The sequence below is a fragment of the Ornithorhynchus anatinus genome, chromosome X1, assembly GCF_004115215.2.
Source record: "Ornithorhynchus anatinus isolate Pmale09 chromosome X1, mOrnAna1.pri.v4, whole genome shotgun sequence".
Taxonomy (NCBI): Eukaryota; Metazoa; Chordata; class Mammalia; order Monotremata; family Ornithorhynchidae; genus Ornithorhynchus; species Ornithorhynchus anatinus.
The window spans coordinates 16,988,308-17,011,549 of record NC_041749.1 but is presented as its reverse complement, the minus strand read 5'-3'; the positions used below and the strand labels follow the sequence as shown (position 1 = coordinate 17,011,549).

The following is a 23,242-nucleotide window of genomic DNA, read 5'->3' as shown; positions in this document are numbered from 1 at the left end:
TGAGGTCCAGAGTAGTGATTTGCCCAAGGTCACATAGCAGACAAGTGGCAGATCTGGGATTAGAACCCGTGACCTTCTGACTCCCAGGCCTGTGCTCTATCCACTACCCTATGCTGCTTCTTAATGAACGAATGAAAGAATTTAGCTGTGTATTTATTCATATTAATGCCTGTCTCCTCCCCTAGCCTGTAAGCTCTTTGTGGGCAGGGAACATGTCTATCAACAGTAACGTATTGAACTCTCTCAAGCAGTTAGTATAGTGCTCACCACAAAGTAAACGCTCAATAAATATGATCGATTGAAGCAATGATGAGCTGCTGAGTTGGAAGGTAAATTAATTCAATAATTCAATTGTATTTGTTGAGCGCTTACTGTGTGCGGAACACTGCCAATAAACGCTTGGAAAGTACAATTCAGCAAAAAATAGACAATCCCTGCCCCCAATGGGCTCACAGAGAACTCACTGAATTTAAGCGCTTACTCACAGAGAGTAACTAGAAGAGTTTCCTCTTGATCTACAGTGGAAATAGCTATGCTTCTCAGGTGAGTCTGTCAGTCAACAGTATTTAGTGAGCACTTACTGTGTGCGGTGCACGGTACTAAGCGCTTGGGAGAGTACTATAAAACAGTAAACAGACACATAAGCCCACAGTGAGCTTTCAGTCTAGATGGGGAGACCAACAGTGATATAAATAGACAAATTACAGATATGTACCAAAGTGCTGTGGGTCTGGGAGGGGGGTTGAATAAAGGGAGCAAGTCAGTACGATGCAAAAGGGAATGGGAGAAGAGGAAAGGAAAGTTTAGTCTGGGAAGGCTCTTGGAGGAGATTGGGCCTTCAATAGGGCTTTGAAGGGGGGAGAGTCATTGTCTGTCATACTGGAGGGAGTTCCAGGCCAGAGGCTGGCAGCGAGTCTCTTTTATGACTTCTGGTTTGGGATCTGATTTCATTTTCTTCTCATAATCATAATAACTGTGGTATTTGTAAAGTGATGACTACATGCCAAACACTGAATAAAAAAGCTGGGCTAGATAATCAGGATGGACACAGTACCTCATTTGCTCCCTGATTTGCTGAAGTCACGTGCCGAACTTTCATTCGGGTGACTGTCCTTTTCCTCCACTGAATAGCTCGCTCAGGAGATGTTTTCTGTTATGTGTTGAAACTCAACGTACACTTCTTGTAAGAGCAAGGGATCGGGCAGTAATTCACCAGCTTTACAACCCCTTCCCAGATCCGGTGTTATTATTCTAGTACTTAATGTTGTCAGTGTGTTTTGCAGCTATGATTATGAGTCATTTCTCATCATCTTCCTGTGAGGTAGGTCATTATTCTCAGCTTCTATTAGAGGCAATTGAGCCTCCGAAAGATTGACTTGGGCCCAAAAGCCACTCAGAAGTAGTGTTGAATAGCTTATCCATGAGGGCCTGGGCATACAAGGGGTAGAAAAAATGTGTGCTTTCTCTTTATTCTTGGGCACAATTGCTCAGGCTTGGCACAAAGAGTTCTTCTTCTGTTGTTTGGCTTTTGTTTGTTTTTTATGGCATTTATTATGTGTCAGACACATAGATAATTAGGTTGGACACAGCCCCTCTCCCCGTCTGAATCAGAGGAAGAAGGATGTAATCCCCATTTTACAGATGAGGTAACCAAAGCACAGAGAAGTTGTGGCTTGCCCAATATTGCACAGCAGACTAGCGGCAGAGCCAGAATTAGAACCCAGGTCCTCTGACTCCCAGGCCTGTGTTTTTTCCACTAGGCCATGCTGCTTCTCCTTCTCTTCCTCCTCTTCCACCTGCTTCCCTGCTGTCTCTCAAGGGGAAGTCTCCCACCTATACTCTGAATCATAAGATCGTATTTACTGAGCTCTTACAGTGTGCAGAGTACTAAGCGCTTGGGAGAGTACAATATAATGCTATTGGTAGACCTGTTCCCTGGCCACAGTGAGCTATTAATCATATTTATTGAACATTTACAGTTTGCAAATCTACTCCCTCCACATGAATTTTTGACCCTATTCCCTCTCATTTCCTAAAACCGCTTGTTCCCACTTTCCTCTCACCCCCCTCCACCCTCAACTATCTTCGTGGCCTCGCTCTGACAGCTCTTCCCTTCTGTCCTCCAACTAGCTCAGGTCTTTCCCCCGGCAAAGCGAAGCCTCTGCCCATCCCTCAGCAACCACCAGCAATTATGATATAATGATACAATAATCACTACGGTATCTATGTGCCAGGTACTGTACTAAGCGCTAGGATGGATACACAGTCCCTGTCCCCCATGGGGTTCACAGTCTCGATCCCCATTTTACAGATGATGGAACAGAGGCCCAAAGAAGTGAAATGATTTGCCCAAGGTGGCGGAGCTGGGATTAAAACCCATGACCTTCTGACTCCCAGGCCTATGCTCTATCCACTACCCCATGCTGCTTCTCCCTGCAACCATTCACATCCAAAATCACAGAAAGGGTCTTATACGTTCTCTGCCTTCATTTCTTTTTCTAATAACTCTCTTTCTGACCCTCTTCAATCAGGCTATTGACCCCTTAATTCTACTGAAACAGCACACTCTAAGTTTATCCAGATGTTCTTAGAGCCAAATCTACTCTGTTCTAATCCTCCTTGACTTTTCAACTGCCTCGGAGCTATTCCCCCACTTGAAAATACTGTGATTTTACTCTTCACCTGGTTCTTTTATTTCGTTTCTGCCGTTCTTTCATGTGGAAGTCCCGCAAGACCCTGCTCTGGGTCTCTGATTCTTCTTGATCTATTACACCCACATTCTTGGGAGGTCATATACTCAATCTGGCTTTAGCTACCACCTCTAGGTAGATGACTTTTTTAATGGTATTTGTTAAGTGCAGTAGACTAAGCACTGGGGTAGATAAGGGCGCTTACTATGTTCCAGGCACTGTTCTAAGTGCTGGGGTAAGATACTAGCTAATCAGGTTGGTGTCCCACATGGGCCTCAATGTCTTAAGCCCCGTTTGACCGATGAGGTAACTGAGGCACAGAGAAGTCTCTCATCCAAGGTCACACAGTGGACAAGAGACAGATCCAGGATTAGAAACCAGGCCCTTTTGCTCCCAGGCCCATGGTCTACCTACTAGGCCATGCTGCTTCTTGATAATGCCAATAATAATAATAATTGTGGTATTTGTTAAGCACTTACTATGTGCCAAGCACTGTACTAAGCTCTGATGTGGATACAAGCAAATCAGATTGGACACGATCCCTGCTTCCCCGTGGCTTAGTGGATAGTTAGATAGACTCCCCAAAACAGACCCCCAACCCCTAATCCCACAACTCCTATTGCTTCCTAGACTTTTCCGTTTGGATGTCCCACTGACACCTCAAGAGTAACATGTCTAAAACCGAACTATTCTTCATGCCCACAAATGTACTCCTTCTTCCAACTTTGAGGAGCTAGAAGGAGTGGTAAAGCTGGAGGGGTTTGTGGCAGCTGAAGAGGCAAAACTAGGAAATGACCAGCAGCCACAGCAAAAACTGGGCTTTTTTCAATGTGGAAGTGGCATAAGGGGTCAAAAGTTGCTTTTCTCTAGGGAAATGAGGGCCCCAGGTAAGTGCCAGAGGGTCTCTACCTCAGGAAAGAAGCAGCAGCAGCATGGCGTGGTGGATAGAGCATGGGCCTGGGAGTCAGAAGGTCATGAGTTCTAATCCTGCCTCTGCCACTTGTCTGTTGTTTAACCTTAGGCAAATCACTTAACTTCTCTAAAACTCAACATGTCCAAGACAGAGCTCCTTATCTTCCCTCCCAAACCCTGTCCTCTCCCTGACTTTCCCATCACTGTGGACGGCACTACCATCCTTCTTGTCTCACAAACCCAAAACCTTGGTGAAATCCTTGACTCTGCTCTCTCAATCACCCCACATATCCAATCCATCACCAAAGCTGGCATTATTTATATTGATGCCTGTTTACTTGTTTTGATGTCTTTCTCCCTCCTTCTAGACTGAAAGCCCGTTGTGGATCGGGATTGTCTCTCTTTATTGCTGAATTGTATTTTCCAAGCACTTAGTACAGTGCTCTGCACACAATAAGCACTCAGTAAATTATGTTTGAATGAGTGAATGAATACATTCTCTGTGCTTCAGTTACCTCACCTGTAAACTGGGGATTCATTCATTCAGTAGTATTTATTGAGTGTTTACTATGTGCAGAGCACTGTACTAAGTGATTGGAATGTACAAATCGGTAACAGATAGAGACAAAGTCCCTGCTCTTTGACGGGAATACAGTCTAATCGGGGGAGACGGACAGACAAGAACAATAGCAATAAATAGAATCAAGGGGATGAACATCTCATTAAAACAATGGCAAATAAATAGAATCAAGGCGATGTACATTTCATTAACTAAATAAATAGGGTAATGAAGATATATACAGTTGAGCGGACGAGTACAGTGCTGAGGGGATGGGAAGGGAGAGTGGGAGGAGCAGAGGGAATTGGGGGGAAAAGAGAGTTTAGTTGCGGAGAGGTGAAGGGGAGCGGTAAAGGGAGTAGAGGGAGAAGGGGAGCTCAGTATGGGAAGGCCTCTTGGAGGAGGTGAGCTGTAAGTAGGGTTTTGAAGAGAGGAAGAGAATTAGTTTGGCGGAGGTGAGGAGAGAGGGTGTTCCAGGACCGCGGGAGGGTATGGCCCAGGGGTCGACGGCGGGATAGGCGAGAACGGGGACGGTGAGGAGGTGGGTGGCAGAGGAGCAGAGCATGCGGGGTGGGCAGTGGAAAGAGAGAAGGGAGGAGAGGTAGGAGGGGGCAAGGTGATGGACAGCCTTGAAGCCTAGAGTGAGAAGTTGAGCTCCATGTGAGACAGAGACTGTGTCCAATTCAATTTGCTTGTATCCACCCCAGCACCTAGTACAGTGCCTGGCACATAGAAAATAAATACCTTAACAAATACCATAATCATTATTATTTTCTGATGTGTGACCTTGGGCAAGTCATTTCTGTGCCTCAATTACTTCATCAATACAATGGGGGTGTAAAACAGGATGTATCTTATCGCATTATCTGTTCATCCTTTACACCGAATACCTAATGAGAGAAGCCAGATTGGATGAAGACAAATCGGGAGTAAAGATTGGAGGAAGGAGTATAAACGACCTTTGTTATGCTGATGATACAACCCTACTAGCAGGAAGTGAAGAAGATTTGAGGGGCTTATTATTAAAAATCAAGGAACAGAGCAAAACGATGGGCCTACATTTGAATGTCAAGAAAACAAAGATCATCCCAACTGGAAGTTTTAACACGTTTGTAGTGGATGGAGAGAAGATTGAAACAGCTGACAGTTTTCCTCTCCCGGGATCGATAATCAATAATGAAGGAACTAGTAGCCAAGAAACATTCCAAAGATTAATGGTAGGAAGACTTGCTATGAAGAGCTTGGAAAAAGTCAAGCAATGTGCTGATGTTACAATTGCCACAAAAATACAAATTGTCAATTCTATGGTGTTTCCAGTGACGATGTATGGATCCGAAAGCCGGACGGTGAAAAAACAGGATAGGAAGAACATCGATTCATTTGAGATGTGGTGTCGGAGAAAGCTTTTGAGAATACCGTGGACTGCCTGAAAAACAAACAAATGGATTTTAGAGCAAATTAAACCCAAGTGGTCTTTGGAAGGCCAAATAACTCCACTTAGATTAGCATATTTTGGACACATAATCAGAAGAACTAATTCTCTGAAGTAGACACTAGTGCTAGGAAAGGTCCAGGGAAAAAATGAACAAGGCAGACCAGCAGCTAGACGGATAGAGACCATAATGGAAGAACCATTAGAAAGGTTGCAGTTTATGTCAGAGGAGGAAGTACTGGAGAAAGTGTGTCCGTGGAGTCGCTACGAATCGAAACGACCCAACAGCACTTAATAATGTTACAATGGGGATTAAGACTGTGAGCCCCAAGTGGGATATGGACTAAGTCCAACCTGATTAGTTTGTATCTACCCCAGTTCCTAGTACAATGCCTTGCACATAGTAAGCACTCAACCAGGTAAGGGTGGAGGAGAACAGAGGGAGTGTTGTAGAAGGACAAATGGGAAGGAGAGGTGGAGGTTGGGAGGCTGGCTCTGTCTCTCTTATTGAAGTGGGAACACAGGAATGGAGGAAGGTGGCAGAATCGGTTAATCATTTGTATTTACGGAGCGCTTGCTATGTGCAGAGCACTGTACTGAGCACCTGGAAGTGTACACTGTAACAGGGTTGGGAGAGATGTGCCCTGGCCACAACAAGCTTATAGTTTAGAGGGGGAGGCAGATGTTAATATAAATAAATTACGGATCTGTACCTAATTGCCGGGTGGCTGAGGGTGGGGTGAATTAAGGGTGAAAATCCAAGTGCACTTGGGGCTTAGGGTCTGGGGACTTTTTAAGACCTTTATCTGTTTAGTTCTTTCAGGGCAGGGATCTTGTCTGCTCTATGGTACCTTCCAAGTGCTTAGTATATTACTCTGCACTCAGTAAACAGTCAATAAATGCCATTCACTGATTGGCGTGCAGCAAGAAACGCAACAGAGATTAGTTAACATTGATCATGGTTTCTCTCATTTATCTGCTCTAACAAAGGTCTGAGCCAGGAACACAAAAGCCTTCCCTGTTCCTGGTCCCCGCTTGTTCAAAACCGGCTTTCCAGATCTGCTCTGTTTTGCTTTGCATCAGACTCCTTTGCCACCCTCTTGATTCCTCTCCAAAACGTAAACATGCCCCAGGAGTAACTGCTTGTCCGGAAACGGTCCTTGGTCGTTCAGTGACCAGGGAGCTCGTCTCAGAGGACGTATCGGTCAGGGGCTGGTCTCATTTCTCCACGGGTTTGCGTTGGGTTTCCCAGAGAACTCAAATTCATCCTCTTCACAGTGTAATGATGTCTCAAGGGGTCTATAGCACTCCATTCCAATTGCTTCGTAGATTTCTATTTTTTCATTCCTCCTTGCCCTAGACTAGGAAGATGAAGAAGAGAAATGACTTTTTTCAAATGGTATTCGTAGAGTGCTAACTATGTGCCAGGTTGTGTACTAAGCACTGGGGCAGACACAAGCTGATCAAGCAGTCCCTGTCCCACATGGAGCTCACAGTCTTAATCCCCATTTTACAAATTAGGTAACTGAGGCACAAAGAAGTGAAGTGAGTTGCCCGAGGTCACACAGCAGACAAATGGCAAAGGAGGGACTAGAATCCAGGTCCTCCTGACTTTCGGGCTGTGCTTTATCCACTAGGCCACGTTGCTCCTCCAGTGACTTGTCCACGGTCACAAAGACAAGTCAATGGAAGGGACTGAAATGGAACCTACTCTGAAGTTCTGGAGCAGTGGTTTTTTCAGAGGGGATGAATGAATGCCTTCCTTTGGATCTCACCTCCATTCCTTTCCAGAGTGTTGATGAGCTAGAGATAGAAGGCTTCCCTTCTTGGTAAATCCTTTAAATAAAAGTTCAGGAGATCAGCTGGCTGCTGGGAAGACATCATCAGCTTCCCTGATAGCTCACCTTCCTCAGATCTACATTCTAAGGCTGAGAGGGATGAAGTTTTCATAGCTTAGTAGCTCTAACCTTTAGGATGAAATGGCAACCCTGCTCTGCAGATTAGATTTGTTTTAAATCATCCTGCAAACCATCACCCTTATGTATTGAACACCGAGCGGGAACGTATACTAGAAGCAGAAGACGCAGCTGCAAAGCAGTGCAACCTGATTACCTTGTATCTACCCCACGACTTAGAAAAGTACTTGACACATAGTAAGCACTTAAATACTATTAATACTATAAAGTGGACTACCACAGATATTATCAAAGCAAGTTATTAAATAAAGCAAAAAATATAAAAGTATTAAGAGTGGCTGAAGGGATGACATCACCCAGGAGGTGAGGAATGCTTGCTGAAGGAGGCGGCTTTTCTTTGGAGGAATTTGAAGGTGAGAAGGAAGATAGTTTGGAGATTTAGAGGGGGGAAGGACTCCACAGAGGGGGACAAAAGAGCGCATTGGCTCAGAGACAGCAGGAGGGTCATTCGTTCATTCAATTGTATTTATCAAGCACTTACTGTGTGCAGAGCACTGTACTGAGTACTTGGGAGAGTACAGTATAACAGTAAAGACACATTCCCTGCTCATAACAGGCTTACTGTCCAGAGGGTGAGGCAAACATTAATATAAATAAAAGAATAAATTACAGAGTCAGGAAGAAGATACAGTTAGAAGTAGGGAGGCCAACAATAGCATCAGTGCTGAAAATTTTTTAAAAAAACACATTTCTAACCAGAGTCCAGAATTTATATTAATGTCTGTCTTTCTCACTCTAGACTGTAAGCTCACTGTGGGCAGAGAATGTACCTGTTTTTTGTTGTACTCTTCTCTCCCAGATGCTCAGTACAGTGCTCTGAACACGGTAAGGGCTCAATAAATATGATTGAATCAATCAATTGAACTAAGTGGGCTTTGTGGGAAAAGTTGGAGATAGTCACAGTGGTCTTCCAGGGGCAAGGGGGTCAAGCTAGGAATGCCAGTGTCACCTACTGCCCGGAAAGAGCCATTCCAGGACTCTTTCTTATTCTGGAGTTGTGCTTTTGTCAGTTCTGAACTCTGGCACGGGACCACACTCAAAAACGTGCCAAACTCTCCTTTGCCAATCTCTCTCTCTTCCTTTCTCCTACCGGATCGGGGACAGACCAGCTGAAAACCAAACTGTCCTGGGTAAAACTGGATAAATTGACCACCCTGGATAGGAGGTGAACTCGGGAGGAGCATAGAAAGCCAACTGGGATATCAAGAGAAAAAAGAGGGGATTTTTCAGTCCAGCGACCTTTGCTCCAAGCCTTTCCTCTCTTACCAGGGACAGAGAACTGATAGGGTTGATGGCACGGCGGCTCGGTGAGCTGAGGGGAGCAGATCATTTCAGTTTCAGCAATCTTACTTGTCCGGAGCCTTTCGCTTTTTCCCTTCCTTCTCAGAGAAAGGTTTGGGGTTGAAGTCTAAAATGTCCCGATGATTTGCATAACACATCCGATGAACTTGCTAGCAGTTTCCCGTTGGCTGAATAAATGAAGAGACGATATGGAGAGAGAAATGGAAGCCTCAGAAATCAAATGCTAGTTTCCCTTCAGGCTCCTCAGGAGGGTACTAGACACCCCCAGTTGGTTCTGTTCCATTTGGAGCTTGAAGTGACCTCCACATAGTAAGCACTCAAACAAATACCATTAAAAAGAGCCCACTCATTATGTTTCCTTGATTAGACGCTCTCCAAATTCTGCCGTCCACCCAGCTGTATATATGCTGCTTGTTTTTATTCTGAAAGCTTTGTACCACTTTCGTTCCTTCAGAGAACTTTCTCATCTAGGGCTTTATAATGTGACAAGACTGAGATATGTTTCCCTTTTCCCTCTGATCCCCCTCCTTCCCCCTCCCCCCCATCCCCGCTCTTCCCCTTTAGTAATAATAATGTTGGTATTTCTTAAGCGCTTACTATGCGCAGAGCACTGTTCTAAGTGCTGGGGGAGATACAGGATCATCAGGTTGTCCCACGAGAGGCTCACAGTCCGAATCTCCATTTTACAGATGAGGGAAGTGAGGTCCAGAGAAGTGAAGTGACTTGCCCACAGTCGCACAGCTGACAGGTGGCAGAGTGGGGATTCGAACCTGTGATCTCTGAGTCCCAAGCCCGGTCTCTTTCCACTGAGCCACGCTGCTTCCCTTTCCCCTCAGCACTGTGCTCATTCGTAGGTATTATTTATTACCCTATTTATTTGGTTAATGAGGTGTATATCTCCTTGATTCTATTTATCTTGATGATGTCTTCTTGGGTTTTGTTCTGTTTTGCTTTGCTGTCTGTCTCCCCTGTTGAGACCGTGAGCCCGTCACTGGGCAGGGATTGTCTCTATCTGTTGCCGAAGTGTACATTCCAAGCGCTTAGTACAGTGCTCTGCACATAGTAAGCGCTCAATAAATACTATTGAATGAATGAAGGAAGGAAATAGGACTGATTGATTGATTCCCAGTTGGGTAGGTGAGCGTTTAGAGCCACCTAGTGGCCAACAGTTGAACGTTCAGCCAATCGTCGCACAAGGCGATCCAGGGGACCAGGCTAAAAATAATGTTGGTATTTGTTAAGCGCTTACTATGTGCAGAGCACTGCTCTAAGCGCTGGGGTAGATACAGGGTCATCAGGTTGTCCCACGTGAGGCTCACAGTTAATCCCCATTTTACAGACGAGGTAACTGAGGCCCAGAGAAGTGAAGTGACTCGCCCACAGTCACACAGCTGACAAGCGGCAGAGCCGGGAGTCAAACTCACGACCTCTGACTCCGAAGCCCGGGCTCTTTCCACTGAGCCACGCTGCTTCCCCCAGAAGGGGAATTGGGATCCTTCTGCCACCAAAACAGGTTATAGAGATGCCAGGGCCTCTGGCCGTGCCCTTGCTTCAGCAGATAACGAGCAGGGGAAAATCCAGAGGGGTCACTTTGTGTTTTTTATGGTATATGTTAAGCGCTTTGCTATACATCAAGCCCAGTGGGGTAGGGAAATCAGGTTGGACACAGTCCCCGTCCTCCAAAGGGGTCACAGTCTAAGTCCCAAGGGGAAGGATTTAATACTCATTTTACAGATGAGGTAACTGAGGCACAGAGAAGTGAAGTGGCTTGCCTGTTGGTCACCCAGCAGACCAGTGGCAGAGCCGATGTTACTCATTCAATCGTATTTACTGAGCGCTTACTATGTGCAGAGCACTGGACTAAGCGCTTGGAATGTACAATTCAGCAACAGATAGAGACAATTGGGAAATTAAGCTCTTGCTATGTGCCAAGCAGTGTTCTAAGCCCTGGGGTGGATACAAAGTAAGCAGGTTGTCCCACGTGGGCCTCACAGTCTCATCCCCATTTTACAGATGAGGTCACTGAGGCCCAGAGAAGTGACGTGACTTGCCCAAGGTCATGAAGCTGACAAGTGGCAGAGCCAGAATTAGAACCCACGACCTCTCACTCCCAAGCCCGGGCTCTTGCCACTAAGCCACGCTGCTTAGTGCACGACATTAGAACCCAGCTCCTCTGATTTCCAGACTAGTGCTCTTTCAACTAGGCCGTGCTGCTTCTCAAAGTGTCAGAACATTGGGCTCTAATTCTAACAAGAATAATAATAATGACAATAAGAATATTAATAGCCATGGTGGCTTTTAAGTGTTTATTATATCCCAAGTAGTGTATTAAGCACTGGGTAGAGATGATCAGGTCAGACCCAGTCCCTGCCCCACATGGGGCTCACAGTCTAAAAGCAGTAGTGAATCCCCATTTTGCAGTTGAGGAAACTGAGGCACTGAGAAGTTGAGTAACTAGCCCAAAGTCACATAGCAAGCCAATAGCAGAGCCAAGACTAGAACCCAGGTCCTCTGGCTCTCTGGCCCAGGCTCTCTCCACTAAGCCACACTGCTTTCCATGCTGTGTCTAACCCGATTTGCTTATATCCACCCCGACACTTGCCTGACACACACTAAGTGCTTAGCAAATGCCACAGTTATTATTTAGAGAAGCAGCATGGTGTAGAGGACAGACCACGGGCTCGGCAGTCAGAAAGTCATGGGTTCTAATCCCGGCCAAGCCTCTAGTCTGCTGTGTGACTTTGGGCAAGTCACTTGCTTCTCTGAGTCTCAGTTCCTTCATCTGTAAAATAAGGATTAAGTCTGCGAGCCCCACGGGGGGCAGAGAATGTATCCAACCCCAACCCTTGCATCTATCTCAGTGCTTAGTACAGTGCCCGACACATACTAAGTGTTTAACAAGCACCATTATTATTATTATTATTATTAAAAATGGGAAACCCTGGGATTCAGAGCGGTTCTAATCCCCACCATCACCAGCCTCTCCGTGGAACTCCACCCGCTGCCAGGATGCCAGAGGCAGAAAACTGCCCTTTGCACTAACATGGACAGCACCTGTTGCATCATCAATCCATCAATCAATCGTATTTATTGAGTTCTTACTGTGTGCAGAGCCCTGTACTAAGCGCTTGGGAGAGCACAATGTAACAATATAACAGAGTTGGTAGATCCATTCTTTGCCCATGACGAGAATACAGTCTAGATGGGTAAATACAATTCGGTTATGCTCGTAAGTGCTGCGGAAGGAGAGGGATGAATAAAGGGAGCAGATCGGGGCAACGCAGAAGGGAGTGGGAGAAGAGAAAATGAGGGCTTAGTCAGAGAAAGCTCAGATTAGCATCCTTAGCATCCTTATGATGTGCTAGCATATTTTAACTACTTGCTTGGAATAAATTATACGGAAATAGTTCTTAACTGAGAATCCCATAATCTAAGCATCTCAGGATCTCAGTGGAGACTAAGCCCGCTTGTGGCAACTAAGATGATGATGATATTATTTGTTAAGTGCTTACTATGTGCCAGGCACTGTTCTAAGCGCTTAGATACAAGGTAATCACATTGTCCCACATGCTTGCAGTTACAGATGAGATCACTGAGGCATAGAGAAGTTAAGTGACATCAGAGTGACACAACTGATAAGTAGCGGAGCCGGGATTAGAACCCATGTCCTCTGACTCCCAAGCCCCTGCTCTACCCACTAAGCCATGATGCTTCTCAACGAGAGATAGATATCCATGTGTCCAGTTTACAGATGGTACAGAACGATCATTTGACAGGTCAGTGGCAGAATGAGCTAAAAGATCCAGAGTCGACAGCCCAGTCGTCTTTGGTGACATCCGGTCTGCGCTTGATTGAAAAAATTAGTAAAGCTCTTAATCTTGCAGATCTTTGGATTGGATTGCAGAACAAGCAGCATGGTTCAGTGGAAAGAGCAGGGGCTTGGGAGTCAGAGGTCATGGGTTCTAATCCCGTTTCTGCCGCTTGTCAGTTGCGTGACTTTGGACAAGTGACTGAACTGCTCTGTGCCTCAGTTAACTCATCTGTAAAATGGGGATGAAGACTGTGAGTCCCATGGGGGAACAACCTGATCACCTTGTATCCCCCCCAGTGCTTACAACAGTGCTTCGCACATAGTAAGCGCTTAACAAATGCCATCGTTATTATTATTATCTGCCATCAGTCAGTCAACTAATAGTATACTGAGTGCCTCTAGCCTGCATTCTAGAGGAGAAACACACAAAATAAATTACAGCTTGGAGGACGAAAGGCAGAAAGATGGCTATGAGGATGGGAAAATGGGTAAGTAGTAGGAGAGATGAGTTATTATGGACAGAAATGTTACGGGTAAGTTCCCTCTAGGCTGTAAGCTCACTGCAGGCAGGGGGTCACGTCTACCAACTACATTGTTTTGTACTCTCCCAAGCGCTTAGTACAATGATCTGCACGCCGTTAAGTGCTCAATAAATGCCACTGATGAAGATGACGGTTGATTGGGAGGGCATGAGTGCAGAAATGTCACCAAATTCCTGAGGTGGTCGTTGGGAGGATATGACCTAAGGAGAAGAAAGGCTAATCAGAGAAGTCCTCCTGGAGGGGATGGGATGATTTCAGAAGGACTTTGAAGATGATCTTTACTTAGCACTTTTTTCAATATTTTGAAAACAGTAGGCATTCAATAAATATTCCAGATTGATTGATTGACAACAAAGTTTCTCTCTTCTAAAGTCTGTTTAAATCAACAGCAGGCTACCCTATGTATTTTTTTACCTCATGGTATTTGTTAAGCGCTTATTGTGTTCCAGACACCGTTCTAAGAGGCCGGATAGAGACTGTAAGCCCGTCAATGGGCAGGGATTATCTCTATCTGTTGCCGAATTGTACATTCCAAGTGCTTAGTACAGTGCTCTGCACATAATAAGCGCTCAATAAATCCTATTGAATGAATGAATACAAGCTGATCAAGTTGGACAGAGGCCTTGTGCGACTTGGAGCTCACAGTCTTAATCCTCATTTTACAGATGAGGGTAACTGAGGCCCAGAGAAGTGAAGTGATTTCCCCAAGGTCACACAGCAGGCAAATGTCAGAACCAGGTCTTCTCACTTCCAGGCCCATACTCTTTCCAATCCTTAGCTTCCTGAAGGGGAATTTGAAGTGTTGGGTGTAATGGGTATAAAACAATAAAATAAGAAAAAAAGTACAAGAAATTGCAGGGCAACTTCTAGGTGATATTACCCCGGAGGTAACACAAATGGTATTGAATTTTTTCAAGATTCACTTCAGCTCCTCAGGTCAAAGGAACAGATTGACATTGCTGTAGAAAGTATGTAAAAATGTAAACATTAACATGAATGAGGATTGAACTCTGTTCTTTAGGCACACTATAAAGGGAACGAATTAAGCATAAAATAAAGTATCTGAAATTGAAAACAAAATATATAGAAGGGCATGTTATTATGAGGGATAAAAGACACTTCTTTCCTCTGGGTGGTCAGTTGGAATGTAAACCAAGTTTGTTGAGAATGAAGATTTGCCAACAACATTCACCATAGCTGCTCTGTAATTCATCTGGAATCTGAAGTCGATCTCAGAATTTTTAACAGTGGTACATCCTCAAAACTTCCCTCTACAGATATGGATGTTTCCACTCACACAAAACTGTACTGTCAAAATGATTGCCGGCCATTCTGGCCTGACTGGGGAGAGGGGCGGGGGTGGGAAGGATTGGGGGGTTTGTGTGTTTTGTGGGTTGCAGGGGGTGGGAGGCTGTAATAGCACACTTTCACAGATTTTAGAATCGATCAATCCTATGTTGGGAGCTCTTATTTTGTGCAGAGCACCATGGTTAGCATTTGGGAGAGAAGACTAGAGTTAATAATAATGATTATGGTATTTAAGTGCTTACTAATGTTCCAGGCACTGTACTAAAGCACCGGGGTAGATAAAAGCAAATAGGGTTGGACGCCGGCCATGTCCCATGGGGCTCATAATCTTAATCCCCATTTTACAGGTAGGGTAACTGAGGCACAGAGAAGTGAAGTGACTTGCCCAAGGTCACACAGCAGACACGTGACGGAGCCTAAATTAGAACCCAGGTCCTTCTGACTTCCAGACCCGTGGTCTATCCACTAGGCCTTGCTGCCTAGACAAGAGAAGCAGTGTGGCTCAGTGGAAAGAGCCCGGGCTTGGGAATCAGAGGTCATGGGTTCGGATCCCGGCTCTACCACTTGTCAGCTATGTGACTATGGGCAAGTCACTTCACTTCTCTGGGCCTCAGTTCCCTCATCTGTAAAATTGGGATTAATTGTGGGGCAACCTGATCACCTTGTATCCCCCAGCGCTTAGAACAGTGCTCTGCACATAGTAAGTGCTTAACAAATACCAACATTATTATTATTATGATCCCTACCCTCAAAGAACCTGCAACCCACCTGAGGAGAAACTGAAATCAATTACAGGTAGGTGGAAGCCAAAGATATAAACATAAGGACTAAGTGGTGGGAGGGTGGCTTAAGGACTCAAGTGCTTTGGCAATTTGGAAATGTTAAAGTTGAAGTAGCAAGGGAAATAAAACTTGGAAAAGCTTGTGGTGACTGCTAGGCCCTGGACAGCCCCACCTGGGTGATAAAAGAGCTTGAAAAATGGCCTCTTTTAACCATAATATTTTTGTGCCCTGATAACGTTCGTTCTTGCCTCTGTTTTTTTGTTAGTTTAGCTTTACGTATTCCATCTTTCATCATAGTAGTAACATCAATCAATCAGCGGCAGTTATTGAGTGCTTACTGTGTGCAGAGTACTGTACTAAGCACTTGGGAGGGTACGATGCAACAGAGTTGGTAGACACATTCCCTTCCTACAACATGCTCCCAGTTCTCAAATCCAAATGGGCAGTCACAGGCTATAAGGTTGGGAAATTCTACTGGCCACAGTGTCCTAGGCCGGAAATTCTAATTGCCAGAGGGTTCGGAGACAAAAGGAAACTTCCTCTGCCTTATTTCTCCAGATCGGGTCTCTTTCTCTCCCCAAGATGGATTCTGTTTCCCTTAATCCCAGCCTCGGACCTTCGTCTTCGCCTCTTCTGTGCTAAAATATGTAATGTTCAGCGGAGTAACAGGTGATCGGTCATATTTATTGAGAGCTTACTGTGCTAAGTGCTTGGGAGAGTACAAGGACAGAGTTGGTAGACCTGTTCCCTCTCCGCCAGGAGCTTACAGTCCAGAGGGGAAGACTGGCATTAAAATAAATTATGACTGTGTAAGTGCTGTGGGGCTGAGAGCGTGTAAATAAAGGATACAAATCTAAGCGCAAGGCTGATGAAGAAGGGAGAGGGAGTAGGGAAAATGAGGGTTTAGTTGGGGGGTGGCCTCTTGGAGAAGATGTGATTTTATTAAGGCTCTGAAGGTGACGAGGGTCGGGGGGTCTTTCCTATCTGAATGGGTGAGGGTGTTCCAGGCCAGAGGCAGAACGTGGACAAGGTGTCAGTGACGAGATAGACAAGATCAAAATACAGTGAGCAGGTTGGCATCAGAGGAGCAAAGCGAGTATGTTAAATTGTAGTAGGAAATCAGTGAGGTAAGGTAGGAGCGGGCAAGGTGATTGAGTGCTTTAAAGCCAATGGTTAAGAGTTTCTGTTGGATGCAGAGGTGGATGGGCAATCACTGGAGGTTCTGGAGAAGTAGTTAAACTTGGATTGAATGAGCACATTTTAACACCAGGGTACTGCCACTGCCAGAGTAAAGTTAAGAAAAAGAATATTTTCCTTCAGTGCAACAAGTCTTTATTACAAGAAGTTTACAATATCAGTTATTAATCTCAGGAAATCTTCCCAGATATGAACCAACATGTACCATTCCTCATTTAGAAGGGGAAACTGAGGCTCAGAGAAGTTCAGCTCCCCTCCCCCCGCTCCGCCCCCACACACACCCCAAGTTTCTGCCATGAGTCAACGGCAGAATCGGAACCAGAACTTTTGATTTCCAAACCTGGAGTTCCTCGTTTATGCTCCCCACTTGGGAAACCAAATGAGATCAGATAAATTATTAAATAATTTAATAATTATAGACTCACTGATCAACATCAACAACAAAAATCTACAGAACCACAGTCCTGGCTTCTCTACAAAGGCACATTGTTTGGAATTCACTGCAGACAACTGGTCCCATCTGTCATCCTGTCTCTGCCAGGAGTCCAAATCTTTTGGAAAATAACTTTCCTCATTATCCAGATGTTCGTAACTCTTAACCATGTCATTTCTGAGGACCAACACTCATGCTCTCTGTGTTCTAAGAAACTTTAAGGATTCCCCTTCTGGAATATGGTATCCATAATCAGCATTTGATTAGGCCTCTTGTGGCATTTAGTGCACATCATTCTGCAGGGAACATGTCTACGAATTCTGTTATACTCTCCCAAGTGCTTAGTACAGTGCTCTGCACACAGTAAGTGCTCAATAAATACCATTGATTGACTGTTTGATTGCAGTACACACTATATAGCAGAGAGTGTTCCTATTTGAAATGGTTTCCAGCTTAAATGGGAATTCTTATCAACAGATCACCACCTCGCTCTGTCTCAATCCAGCTAGAGACTTCAAGGATTTGTGGCCACGAATCACCCCTTACTTCTGGGCTCACTGGTAATTTTTGTTTTATGGTATTTGTTAAACTGTTAACTATGTGTCAAACATGGTTCTAAGTGCTGGGATAGGTGCGAGTTAATTAGGTAAGACAGTCCCTGTCCCTCATTTGGCTCAGAATCGAAGTAGGAGGGAGAACAGGTATTTAATCCCCATTTTACAGTTGAGGAAACTGAGGCACAGAGAAGTTCAGTGACTTGCCCAAGGTCACACAGCAGTTGGCAGAGCCGGGATTAGAGCCTAGGTCCTCCAACTTCCAGGCCCGTGCTCTTTCCGCAAGGCCACCCTACAGTCAAGCGAGGCTAGTCCCTCCCCTGGAGATAGAGAGATGAGCCCAGAGGTTTCTCAGATGGGTGATTACTTCTTTTTCATTGGACTTGTTCAGGGCTTTTGTGCCAGGTATTGTACTAAGGGCCAAGGTTGATAGAAGCAAATCAAGTTGAATGTGTCGATGCATCACACGGGACTCCCAGTCTTCATCCCCATTTTACAGATGAGGTAACTGAGACCCTGACCAATAAAGTGATTTACCCAAAGTCACCCACAATGTAAGTGGCAGAACCAGGAATAGAACCCAGGCTCTTCTACCTCCCAGGCCCGTGCTCTATCCACTAGGCCGTGCTGCTTCTCCTTCACTCCTAAGTAACCCCTCCCAAAGAGAAAGGTCATCTATGTAGAGGGCCATTCAAGTGATTGGCACTCCATTACCCTATTTATTTTGTCATTACCCTATTTATTTTGTTAATGAGATGTACATCACCCTGATTCTATTTATTTGCTATTGTTTTAATGAGATGTTCTTCCCCTCGATTCTATTTATTGCCATTGTTCTTGTCTGTCCGTCTCCCCCGATTAGACTGTAAGCCCGTCACAGGGCAGGGACCGTCTCTATCTGTTGCCGATTTGTCCATTCCAAGCGCTTAGTACAGTGCTCTGCACATAGCAAGCGCTCAATAAATACTATTGAATGAATGAATGAACCTGTTAACATCAGATGGAGCCCAGCCAACCACAGGAGAGGATTAGGGAGAAGGAGGCTGGAGCTAGCGATTTGTGGAAAAAGTTCCTGACCCTTTTAGCTTAATTGGAACCAGGTGAGCATGAGGATGGGCAGCCCAACTCAACTGATACCGGGGAATCCTGGAGGAAGGGTCGACGCAGTGAGTCTGGGACCTGTAGGTCTTCTGGAAGGGCTGTGTTCAGCCAGGTGGCGGACCAGGATTCCTGGGGGGCAGGAAAGGCAGCCCATGTCCACTTGCAGGGAAAGGTAAGGCTTTTGGGCAGTGGAGGATGGGAGGCTACCCCTTTCAGAAGTGATTTACCTTGATTTAAAGTCGGGTGCATAACTAAATACAAAATATATTGGTAAATCCTTAATTAAAAGCTGGTGATAACGCACAATCCCCAGTATATGTGAGAGTCACACATTTCCGACACGCAGTTTTGGAAGTGGCAGCATGGAGAGAGAGACTATGCATTCTCCAAGGCCTAATGAGTAGCCCTCTGGAAGCAGAACTAGCTAACTGATACCCAGATGCTTGTCAGCCCACCTGGAAGCACAATTCTGAAAATCAGAGGGGGATAGCATAACCTTAAGGTATCCGCTACCACAAACCCCTAAAATCACTCCTCTTTCAGTGGCACCAAGGTCCAGGGTACTTTTCTGAGCGGCTTCTTCACAATGGCTGCGGTGATCATTTCAGCGGAGGAAACGGTTTCCCAAACCACCACGATTCTACTTCTGTTGTCCAGTTGATCACATCTCTAAGCCAGGAAGAGGCTAGAGTGGCCCAAACAGGGACTGAATGTCCATGGAAATAATTCAAGCACTGTCTTGTGGAGACTGGGGTTCTGGAACATTCCCTACCAAAGGTACCCTGCTCATATCACTGCTCCATTGTTCCCTAGTCCTCTCTGACAGAAGGGAGTGACTCAGTCTCTAAATTCATTCAGTCATTACCTTCTTTACTAGTGGGATTGTACATTCCAAGCGCTCAGTACAGTGCTCTGCACATAGTAAGCACTCAATAAATACGATTGAATGAATGAATGGTGTTGACTGTTACGGTTTGGAAGCAACAGGTAGCTAGTGAGAGCCCCAGAGAGATTCCCTCCCAAAGCTCCTAATATCACCCTGTTGTGTTTTATATATTCCTCTAGGCCAAGGCTGGTGGTTATTTATAATAATAATAACTGTGATATTAATCTCTTGCTAGGTGCCAGGCACTGTACTAAGCGCTGGGGTGGCTACAAGCAAATCGGGTTGGACACGGTCCCTGTCCCACATGGGGCTCCCAGTCTCAATCCCCATTTTCCAGATGAGGGAACTGAGGCACAGAGAAGTAAATTGACTTGCCCAAGGACACACAGCAGACAAGCAGCGGAGCTGGGATTAGAACCCATGACCTTCTGACTCCGAGGCCCATGCTGTATCTACTAAGCCATACTGCTTGTTAGTGGTCAGTTCCTAGATCTGGTTGACTTCTGCCAACTTCCCGATATAACTTCTTCAGATTCTATCGATGAGGCTCAGCCCACCCATCACCGCTTGGCAGCTACCTGATTCTTACCCAAGGGTCTACACTGGGCTTTCATCCCCGAACAACCCACCCCCCCACACACAAACCGCACACCCTTCTTCTCTGGCCCCTTTACCTCACTCACAGTGTCACCCACATCTCCCCTCCTGATCCCATGCCACCCCCAGGCCTGACAATTAGCTCTCCTGCAGTCCTCGAGGACCACCAAGACCTGGGGGTAGAGACCGCAGGTGAGAGGCTTCCTCCCTTTCTGCCCCATCTCCTCTTCACCCACCCTGGGTTTCCTCTCCGTCCACCGGGAGTCCAGTCAACCTCAGGTTCTAACTTCGAACGCCATCGCCGGCCCCTCCGCCTGATACGGCGCCTCCACGGTACTTGCCCATTACTGAGCCGGTCCCCCCAAAGCAGCCGAGCCCCAGCCCCAGGGCTCCGGGACGGGCACCGTGACCAGGAAGGCGGAAGGCACGTAGCCCCGCTGCCCGCTCACTTCCACCAGGCTCCACTCGGGGCTGCCCTTCTTGTCGTGAGGCTCCAGGACGGTCACCACCTGACCAGCCTGCAGGCTGACTTCATGCCCGCTCCGGGCAGCGAACGGGTAAGCCGCCACCACCTGAAAGTGCACAGGGAAAGCCTTAGGAGCAAGCACGACCGGGCCTAGAGACTAAACTGCCGCTATCCCAGTTTCCTTCCGACTGGGGTGGGCTCTCGGAGGGACTTCGCCCCGCAGGGTCCCGGTCCTGATAGCGCCGCTCTGGGGACGGTTCAGTTTGTTTTAGCTTCTTGTGGTAATCTTTAAGCACTCACTACGTCCAGGGACTGTATTAAGCGCCGGGGTACGTACAAGCTAATCAGGTCGGACACCATCTTGACCCACATTTTCATCCCCGTTTGAATCCTGCATCATTTCTCGGATCTGTGTTGCCAGGCTCGGTGCCGGGTAAAGGGGAGAGGAAGAGGCAGGTGAGCCCGTCATTGGGCAGGGATTGTCTCTATCTGTTGCCGAATTGTCCATTCCAAGCGCTTAGTACAGTGCTCTGCATATAGTAAGTGCTCAATAAATACTATTGAATGAATGAATGAATGAATGATAGTCTAAATAGGCAAATCACCGTAGCCCTGCTTTCTCAAGCTGGTACCTCCCCATTCTGTCTCTGTCACTCTGTCCCTCCCTCTCTCTGTCTCTCCTTTCCCCAACTTCCTCGAGGTTTGGGCAGAAGGGTACGATAAGAATTAGGTGCCCGCGCCTACATCTGCAGAAAGAACAGAAATCCCCGGGTTTTCAATCAAACCTTCGTACTTGGAAAATAGGTTCCACAAAGTGGATTGGGGCCTTGGGATTCTCCAGGGGCGTATAAGAATGTCTTCTCTTTTCTCCCGCCTCATCCGGGGCCAACGTCTGGGTCTTGGAGGTCTGAGTTTGGACCAGGTGGTAGGGCTGCAGCTTTCCAGCTGGCACATACCCTCGGTGACCTGCAAAGACACATGGTGTATTGTGAGTCTGATCCAGCCCTCTTTCCAGTGGGGAGAGACTCCCTGCAGTCGACACTGCTGTGGAGTCTTCTCCGATTCCTTCTCTTGGTGGAGGAAACCGGTCTCCCTGAAACCAGTGGTTCAGGAACCCCAGCAGGGTGAAGGAATCTTGTGCTCCAGGGCTTAGTGCGCTTGGCACGTAGTAAGCCCTTAAAATATTATTATTATTCAATAAATTTCCACTTATTCTTGTATTTAAGCCCTACCGGTACCGCTGCAGAGCTGGGATTAGTAGCTATGACCCTCTGACTCCCAGGCTCACGTTCTACCCACTGTGCCACGTTGCTTGCTATTGGTCAATTCCAGAATTTGGTTGACTTCTGCCAGCTTCCCGTTATAATTCCTTTAAACTCTAACAGGGAGGGGCAGCCCACCCATCACCCCCTTTCTCCAGCCTTTCTCCAACTTGATCCCCTTTTCATCTGGCTATATTTTAGGAGTTAGGGTGAGAGCAGCAGGGAGGGAATGTGACTATTTATTGCTGTATCGTACTCTCCCAAGTGCTCTGCACCCAGTAAGCACTCAATAAATATGAATGACTGAAAGATACTGAGATGATGGGGATGGGAGTGGGGGAACGAGTCTGCTGCAACACCCATCATCTTTGGAAGGTTCCCCAAAATGAAGGGTGTGACAGACTCCATCCAAGAGAGGGTTCCTTCCCTCACTCAGTGCAAAGACGTGAGCAGAAAGACGGGAGAGCACTTTAAGATGGGCTCCTTAAGGATTTAGCCAGTGATCCAGTTCCCACAGCCAAAACCCTGACTTGCTTCTCTGCCTCGGACGTCTCAATGCTTCTCCGACAGCTTGCCCTCAGGGAAAGCAGAATAGCCTAGTGAATAGAGCACGGGCCTCGGAATAGAGAAGGACCTGGGTTCTAATCGCAGCTCTGCCAACTTGTCTGCTGTGTGACCTTGGGCAAGTCACTTCTCTTCTCTGAGCCTCGGTTACCTCATCTGTAAAAATGGGGATTAAGACTGTGAGCCCTGTGTGGGATAAGCTTGTAGCTTCCCCATTGTTTAGCACGTAGTAAGCGTTGAACAAAAACAACTAAAAAAACTGACGTGACTACGAACTCTGTTGAATCGTCCTCGCTCAGACGCTCAAGGCGGTGCTCCGCACACAGCGAGCACTCAATAAATACCACTGATGGATTGATCCGATTGGCTCAGAGCGGCAGCAGCTTCCCAGGTCCCGGGTTTACCTCCAGAATCCACCAGCCACCGATCCCGGTGGCCTTTGGTGTCCCGGTCTTGCAGGAGGGCCACGATCTGCCCCCTCTGCAGGACGAGGTCCAGCTCTCGGCTACCGCTGACGTTGCTGGTCACCTGGTACAGCTTGTCGGGGCCATGTTTGCTCACCAGCGCCTGGACCTGTCGCTCGGTTCTAGGGCTGAGAGGCTGGGAGAGGAGGGAAGACGTGGAAAATGCTAGAAGAAGCACCTCGTGACGCCGTGTAAAATCCCCCAGAGATCCTTCTTGTGCAGGTCCGCTGCCCACAGGGTTCTGCTCTTAGTACAGTGCTCTGCACACAGTAAGTGCTCAATTAGTGCTACACTTGGAGCCTGTTGTTGGGTAGGGATTGTCTCTATTTGTTGCTGAATTGTACTTAGTACAAGCGCTAAGTAAAGTGCTCTGCACACAGTAAGCGCTCCATAAATACGATTGA

General features: G+C 46.5%; 1 protein-coding gene and 1 long non-coding RNA gene across 2 annotated transcripts in view; one reads left to right on the top strand and one right to left on the bottom strand.

Moving 5' to 3' along the window:
- The window catches only part of LOC120638052, a 59,282-nt gene that overhangs the window by 14,331 nt on the left and 21,709 nt on the right, over positions 1 to 23,242 (top strand). The gene's annotated exons all lie outside the window — the stretch shown is intronic.
- Positions 19,889 to 23,242, bottom strand: part of ARHGEF37 (Rho guanine nucleotide exchange factor 37) — a 37,297-nt gene continuing 33,943 nt past the window's right edge. Inside the window, exons 11-13 of the mRNA XM_029051241.2 lie at positions 22,779 to 22,974; positions 21,342 to 21,514; positions 19,889 to 20,654 (exon numbers count right to left, since the gene is read on the bottom strand). Of these exons, the coding sequence (XP_028907074.1) occupies positions 20,427 to 20,654; positions 21,342 to 21,514; positions 22,779 to 22,974 (597 nt within the window). The 3' untranslated portion in view covers positions 19,889 to 20,426. The remainder of the gene's footprint in view (positions 20,655 to 21,341; positions 21,515 to 22,778; positions 22,975 to 23,242) is intronic.